The sequence below is a fragment of the Labrus bergylta genome, chromosome 16, assembly GCF_963930695.1.
Source record: "Labrus bergylta chromosome 16, fLabBer1.1, whole genome shotgun sequence".
NCBI classification, from domain to species: Eukaryota; Metazoa; Chordata; class Actinopteri; order Labriformes; family Labridae; genus Labrus; species Labrus bergylta.
This window is the reverse complement of record NC_089210.1, coordinates 20,093,876-20,101,074: the sequence shown is the minus strand read 5'-3', so window position 1 is coordinate 20,101,074 and position 7,199 is coordinate 20,093,876. Positions and strand designations below refer to the sequence as shown.

General features: G+C 40.8%; 2 protein-coding genes across 2 annotated transcripts; both read left to right on the top strand.

The window, feature by feature from the left end:
• Window positions 1-624: 624 nt before the first annotated feature.
• LOC109985823 (parvalbumin beta) lies at window positions 625-3,041 on the top strand. The gene is made up of 5 exons (XM_065964849.1): window positions 625-713; window positions 1,585-1,654; window positions 1,937-2,069; window positions 2,460-2,569; window positions 2,746-3,041. Exons 2-5 carry the CDS (start codon window positions 1,594-1,596, stop codon window positions 2,769-2,771), a joined length of 330 nt encoding a protein of 109 aa, XP_065820921.1. The 5' UTR covers window positions 625-713; window positions 1,585-1,593; the 3' UTR covers window positions 2,772-3,041.
• A 1,473-nt stretch (window positions 3,042-4,514) lies between these two features.
• On the top strand, window positions 4,515-6,508 carry LOC109985812 (parvalbumin beta). The gene is made up of 5 exons (XM_020636225.3): window positions 4,515-4,608; window positions 5,123-5,189; window positions 5,290-5,422; window positions 6,018-6,127; window positions 6,215-6,508. The coding sequence occupies exons 2-5, from the start codon at window positions 5,129-5,131 to the stop codon at window positions 6,238-6,240; spliced, it is 330 nt and encodes a 109-aa protein (XP_020491881.1). The 5' UTR covers window positions 4,515-4,608; window positions 5,123-5,128; the 3' UTR covers window positions 6,241-6,508.
• The last annotated feature ends 691 nt before the right edge of the window (window positions 6,509-7,199 follow it).

Genomic DNA, 7,199 nt, shown 5'->3' with positions numbered 1-7,199 from the left:
AGTGTGAATGAACTGGAACATTTGATCTAAAACACACCAATTCCCAACAATCAAGTTATCACAGAGGAATGCGTCTCTTTTCTTATTACAATAATAAAGTGATAAGCATTAAAGCTTGAGTGTTTCTCAATACAGTAACCGAGCAGATCTTAATACTATATTTACAACTTTTAAGTGGTTTAATATGCTATTGCCTTACAGAGTGATCAATTACGCGCAAGGCCGTAAATTAAATATTCAGCGAAAGTGAAGAGGAGTTAAATTTAGCCCTCGGAGCTCGGAGTGTTTCTCACAAACCACAACAGGGAGCATGAACCATGTTGCTGCAGTGTATTCACTCCCGCACATTTCCATTCATTTCGTTGATATTCTCGGATGAAACTCGCGACATCAGAATCAGCATCTTAAATGTTGGCCGTAAATCTTTTGAGTGCAGTGAAGTCAGAGAGCAAGTGGGGCCCGCTCGGGTTTCCACACGTCTAGCTATAGGCCTCCTCACACATGGTAGCATCCTCATTTGTTCACCTAAAAATAGGTCGAGGCTAGTAGACACATTTTTTCGAAACCCATGCATCTTGGTATCTGATACTGAGACTCAAAGCTCTGTAAATGGTGTTGCTCGAGGATATATAAGCGAGAGGGAAAGCTTGCTTAGGGCATTCACTCGAGTCCGCCTTGGTTTTCACTCGCCTCAACCTCAACGCAGCTCAAAGGTGAGTGGAGAGTGCGCCCCGCAAAGACCGCACTGGCTTCTGGCACTTTGCAAAACAAGGGAGGAAAAAAGGGACTCAGATCAGGAGATCCTCGTGGACTATAACTGTAGAGAGAGAATTGGAACCAACATAGCAAACAACTCGGACCTCAGGACGATGAGAGCCAAAGGGGAGACCAAAATGTGGCCGCTTGATTTGCAAAGGATCTATGGATGATAAAATGCATCTATTTTACATGATCCGGATGAGCCAAAGAAAAAACCACAGCCAACGCTATCGACGCGTTTGACATCACTGCAGCACGTTTGGGTGGCAGTGATTCATTGCTGCCTTGATTTGGCCTCTCAGTGGGAGCATCATCTATGTAGTGCCAGAGCAGCGTTTGGATACAGAGTCAGACCTGTGTGTGATCAGGCATCCGCTGGCAAAGAGAAGCTCTTTAGCCCACACGAAACAAGAAGCAACTAACTAGTACAATCTAAAAACCTACAAATGATCTAAGCAGACCAGAGGGCTTTAAAAGGCTGATAGTGAAACATTTAAAGATGCTTACCAGTGCCTTAACTTGCATTATTTAATTGAGCAATAGAGGCTCTATTTAATACAATCAAGTTAATATGTGATGCTTAACTTAAGTCTTCAGACCTAAAGATGCTGTTTAACACATTAGAATTTAAAAACATGGAGGAGAACTCACTTTAAAAGAAGCACATCAAACTCTTGCTGCATCTTAGTTCCACCTCTCAGATGCTTAAAACATCAGTCATTCAAATGGTTTTCTTTGACGACTCTGCATTTCAACATTTGACTACTATTGTTTTTGATTTGTGATGTTTTTTTCTAAACTGTCTTCCTCTTTCTCTCCCCTCAGAAATAAAAAATGGCCATCGCCGGTGTACTCAATGCTGCTGAAGTCAAAGCCGCTCTGGACGGCTGCGCAGGTGAGCTTCAACATCTTCACTTAGTGTGCAACATTCATAAAGTTAATGCGTTGCACCTTTTTTTTTTTTTTAATACTCATTATTTCAAATTCTGCAAAAACACACATTTGGCTCAAAACACCTCCAAAGTGTCTGAGATCACAGAACCTCTCTCTCTCTCTCTAAATATGTAACCTAAACCTACAGCAACAATCATCATCTCACATCAACACTCATTAGTCCCTGTGTTGTGATCACGCAGCCCCCCCCTGGGTGCTAACTGTGTTAAAATGTGTGTTTCAGCTGCTGACTCCTTCGACTACAAGACTTTCTTCAAGGCATGCGGCATGGCCGGCAAGTCCTCAGATGAGGTCAAGAAGGCCTTCGCCATCATCGACCAGGACAACAGCGGCTTCATTGAGGAGGAAGAGCTGAAGTAAGACACTTGAGGAATGCACACTTAAGCAAAGGAAGCCCAAAATATGCACCAGATCCAATGATCCTGCACTGGGTTTTTTTTTTTAGCTCTAACAGAGACAACAGCTGATTTTTATTCTTATTTAAACATTTAGTCTGAGCTCGGTCTTGAATGCTGCACTCAGACTTCACACTTAATGCACTAAATAAACCAAAGAAAGATCACATTTAATGAAGCCTGAAGGTTTTTAAACATTTAGCTCCCTAAAGACTTGACTTCGGACACGCTAAATCATCTCTTGAATGCTTTAAATGCTTTCCATTCTGCATGGGGATTTACAACATACCATTCAATTAAGTGTGAGATGTTCATATATTTGACTCATGCCGCTCTCGTCCCACCTGTCAGGCTGTTCCTGCAGAACTTCTCTGCTGGTGCCAGAGCTCTGACCGACAAGGAGACAGCAGCTTTCCTCGCCGCTGGAGACAGTGACGGTGATGGCAAGATTGGTGTTGATGGTGAGAATCACATATCCACATTGTCCACATTATGAATTTGTGGGACAACTTTAAAACACCCATTCACTTTCCCACAAGTCTCGGTCAGAATACGGGTCCAATTAGACACGATCGCATATAAGAATCTCAACCATATTTTGCTCCCTACTAATGGCAGTTTCATTCTACTTTCACAGAGTTCGCTGCCCTTGTTAAGGCATAAATTTCCATTGACCAAGATCCACTTCATTTCATGGAACTACGAAACTCCTTGCAAGATTCAGTATTCATCAAGCTGAAAGAATATTTTTTATTACTTATTTATGAGTTGCCTGCGGATTATTTCTCAGCATGGAACACACATTTTACTGTTAATATATTACAGGTGTGTTAAATGTTCTGAAAAATGACTTGTGCAAACTGTAAAACACCGTCTGCACTTTTGAGGAAGAGTGAAAAACCAGGAATAAATACTCTTTTGGTGTAAATCAAATCCTTCAGGTCCCTCGTCTTTTCTATTTTGCTGTATTTTTGCAACTCAATGTGTTGACATATAGCTCTAGGAACCTTCCAGGGTTTTTAAATACTAGAAGGATGCTCTACACTTGTTTAGAGAAATGGTTAATAAGAGGGGGGAGGAGGGGGGAGGGGGATTCAGCTGGACTAAGGCCAGCGGGAATGGCCCCAAGCTTTGCTAGCACACTTCCAGGGCTCGGGGAAGGCTTGAAATGGATAGCTGTCACACATAAGGGAAAAAAAAAGCTGCTCTGCTCCAAGGTCTCAACTGCTGTGTAGTCAATTAGATGATGTGCTGTGGCAACAGGAGAGCTATTAACAGCCACTGTTGCATCAGCAGGAACTTTGAGCAGCTTGAATCTGGTGCAGAGATGCAGATTTTCAGTAGTCTGAGGGGCTAGAAAGAAATACCATCAATGTTTTCTCTCAGTCTTCTTTTAGTATTTGGAATGTGCCACAATTTGTTGGCACATAAATGCATTTAAATGATCCATCAGCCTCAGTCATACTTAAATCAGATTACAAGTTGAGGATGGGATCTCGAGAATGCTCAGCAAACTGCAAGTCAGCAATATGTAAACCCTCAACCCTATCAGATAACACTCCGAGCTCGTTACCAACAACCAGCAGACCAAACAGAGAAGTTCTTCTAACCTTCTCCCTACAAGACAGGGCTGCCCCCTGCAGGTCAAACTGATAACAGCATTATAAGAGATCCAGAATCTCCTTACTTTTATTTGACTTTTCTTTTGGGGTTAACAAAAAAAAAAAAAACAACAAACAAAAAAACAACAAACAAAAAAAGCCTTCTTAATCCCTTCCAATGATAGTAATTATAAATGGAATTGTAAAGAAAAGGGGTTTGTGCAAACAGCAACTCATGAGAAGCTTTTCCAGAAATAATTTAGTCTTCTCTGATTAGTTTGGATGATTATAAAACGGGATTATAATTTGCACTATAGCTCTAATGTGCTGTAAAGTCCAAGATACTGGCTAAATCTGACAAAACACTAAAAAATTTACTTATATAAATCATTAAATCAGTGGTGTAAATCAGTTTTTAAAAGCAAAAGGGTTACTTTTAAAGATTCTGACTGTCTTTCTAAAGGTACATTCAAGTTAAATTCATGAATACAATGGTCCAAACACATGAAAAGAGGAAAAAGAACCAATTAGCGCCACTTACGCCAGCTCCAGCGCATGCATGCTCCGTACCCACCCTCCTGAATACAGCAGTGTGGTGCCAGCAGCACTTCCAATTCGTCCTCCTCAGCAATGCACAGGCCTATTCTTAGCATTGGGGCATATTGAAGACTTCTTCAAACGCACCTTTTAAGCGTCTTCGTTTGTGAAACTCAAAATAGACCGCTCTTCGGCCACAGGATTTTCGCCACCCCCCCTTCCAGGCGGTGTCAGTTCTCTTGTGTCTCAGATTTCCATAGAGTGAAACTATAAAAGGTCACCGGGAGCACCGGGAAGATCACTGCAGTCGACTCGGAGTCTTGTCTGTATCATCTGTAGACTACAAAGCAAAAACAGCACAGGTGAGTGCGCACGGGGAAGGACAGATCCGAGACGCAGCATCTCCATTATTGGCATCTTTGAGAAAACTGTGATTTTTAAAACAGATGTAAAGTGGACTTCGGTTTTCATCCTGCTGCATGAAGACGTGGATTACTGCTCAGAGCTCATCTGTAGGATTGAATTATAAAAGTCAATCCGAGCCTGTTTTGTGGGATTTGGAGATGCAACATCGAATGAGCCACACAGAGAAATGGGGATTGAATCTTTTTTTCTTTTTGTAATATCGAATGATTTTATTCTAATCCAGACTGTACTTTTTTTTTTGCTTTTGGAACTCCTATAGCATTTTAAACTACATTAATAAGTTTAAAATGAACTGTTCTGCAGAAGATGGATTGGGGCTTTATGTTTAAATCAGTGTAGTATTTCTCATGACTGGTAAAACATATTTGAATAGGCAGTGAACTTTAACACAATGTGATTATCTGTTCATACATTCAGGCAGTAACAGATGATTGTATCTTATTCCTGCAGATCACAATGGCCTTCGCAGGTGTACTGGCTGATGCTGATGTCACTGCAGCCCTGGCTGGGTGCAAAGGTGACTCTCCACCTCTCAGCCCCCTTGAGGCTGCTTTTGTTTCGATCCTAGATTCACCTCTGTGCGTGTTATTTTAACAGCAACTTGACGTTCATTTCAGACGCTGGCACTTTCAACCACAGTAAGTTCTTCAAGGCATGCGGACTGGCCGCTAAGACCGGAGATGAACTGAAGAAGGCCTTCGCGATCATCGACCAGGACAAGAGTGGGTTCATTGAGGAGGATGAGCTGAAGTGAGTGCATTGAATAGTTGAGATTTATGCCCTTTCACCAGGGCATGTAACAGATACTTCAGATGTGTTGTGCTGTGAGGACACACTGCACACGTTTGGACAGAGCCATGCAGGCTTAGACCTTCAGCCTGCTACATCCAATTATCGTTTCTCATTCGGACCAAATTTATAAATTTTAATAATTTATTAATGACAACTTTTAACTTTTATCCATTTTATTAATTCAATCATTGTAATCGCAGTTAAACATTAACTTTATCTTTGTGCAGATGGCACATGCTACATTTTACATAAACGTCCTAAGGTCCAAACTAGCCATCTTTAATAGTCCTAAGGCGCATGCGCGACTTCAAAGACGCTATAGGCTGCTTTTATTGGAACAAAATGATCTACAAGTTGAACTTACTCTTTTCATTTAATTAAGTTAAGGGTAATATGTTGATTTTTAAAAAAATTGAAAGTCTTACCAGAGACATCCAGGTTCACAGTGAATATTACGCAAATGTCCAAATGATGTCAGTCCATTCAACATTTTCTTTACCCAAAAGTATTTTTTCGGGTCCCTGAACTAACCACCACCTCTGTCCAATCACAGGCTGTTCCTGCAGAACTTCAAGGCAGATGCACGCGCACTGACCGACGACGAGACCAAGATTTTCCTCAAGGCCGGTGACTCCGACGGTGACGGCAAGATCGGCGTTGATGGTGGGTCAATGATGGCGAGCTTTTCACGCAAACAGCATGGTTACTGTGTTCTCTAACCTTTTGTCTCCCTCTCATGTCTCCACGCAGAGTTTTCAGCCGTGGTTAAGGGATAAATGTCACCTGACCAACCACACCTGCTCTGATGGAACAACAAAGCCCACTTCAACCTCCCCCCTTTTCATCCGAATATAGGCTAAATAATTTTTATACATTTGCTTAAGAGACGTTTCCTCCTATGCAACTCACTGTCCAAAAATGATGGTTGTGAATGTCGCTCGGTTGTGTTCATGTCTTAAAAATGAATTTTGCTTACTGTAAAATTTATGATGCACTTTCCAGGTACGAACGGTAAAAAAGAATAAATCTTCTTTTACAACGGTCTTATGGGCTTTCTGTTCTGTTTTGTTGTTTTCTCCGTCATTCAATTCACTTCAAAGCTTTTTGGTCATTACAGAAGTGCAAACAAAATGAGAGAGGGTTTCTCATCAGGATCCAATAAAAATAAAATAAAATAAATAAGACACAATTAAAATACACACACGCACACACCTACATCCCATTGTTCTCAGTGTAAAATGTCCATAGCACTTGTAATCAACACAATTGGGAAACATAGGCTTAATCTCCTTAGCTAATTCTTCGGGGACTAAAAAAGAAGATGCATGTCCAGAGTAGCAATTAAAATGAACTTAGAAAATTACATGCAATCTATTGTACGCTGTCTAACTTATGAGCATATTGGCAAGTCAGTCCATTGAAAGTGAGGGTGTGCAAGAGTTTTTACTTGCAGATTTCTATGGAAAGAAAAAATAGTTTACACACAACTGAAGGTACTGAAACAATAAATGCAACATTGAAATCTACCAGAAGCCTGGTGAACACAGGCCGAAAAGTGATTCTAAATTGAGTCCAGCCTCTGATTAGGGAAGTGTAAAGATGTGTAAATAGATAAATAAAAACAAGAACATTATTATGGAGAAAAAAAAACAACTACAGTTTAAAATTACTCAAAATGACCTAAAATGTGTCTTAGTGTCCCATAACTACACATCTATAGGCATAATGAAATAAT

What these genes read in the sequence shown, in the direction of transcription:
- LOC109985823 (XM_065964849.1), top strand. Translation starts at nt 1,594, where the DNA reads ATGGCCATCGCCGGTGTACTCAATGCTGCTGAAGTCAAAGCCGCTCTG. An exon ending in CGCTCTGGACGGCTGCGCAG is followed by an intron (nt 1,655 to 1,936) that starts GTGAGCTTCAAC and finishes TGTGTGTTTCAG; the next exon opens with CTGCTGACTCCTTCGACTAC. An exon ending in TGGCAAGATTGGTGTTGATG is followed by an intron (nt 2,570 to 2,745) that starts GTGAGAATCACA and finishes CTACTTTCACAG; the next exon opens with AGTTCGCTGCCCTTGTTAAG.
- LOC109985812 (XM_020636225.3), top strand. Translation starts at nt 5,129, where the DNA reads ATGGCCTTCGCAGGTGTACTGGCTGATGCTGATGTCACTGCAGCCCTG. An exon ending in AGCCCTGGCTGGGTGCAAAG is followed by an intron (nt 5,190 to 5,289) that starts GTGACTCTCCAC and finishes CGTTCATTTCAG; the next exon opens with ACGCTGGCACTTTCAACCAC. An exon ending in CGGCAAGATCGGCGTTGATG is followed by an intron (nt 6,128 to 6,214) that starts GTGGGTCAATGA and finishes GTCTCCACGCAG; the next exon opens with AGTTTTCAGCCGTGGTTAAG.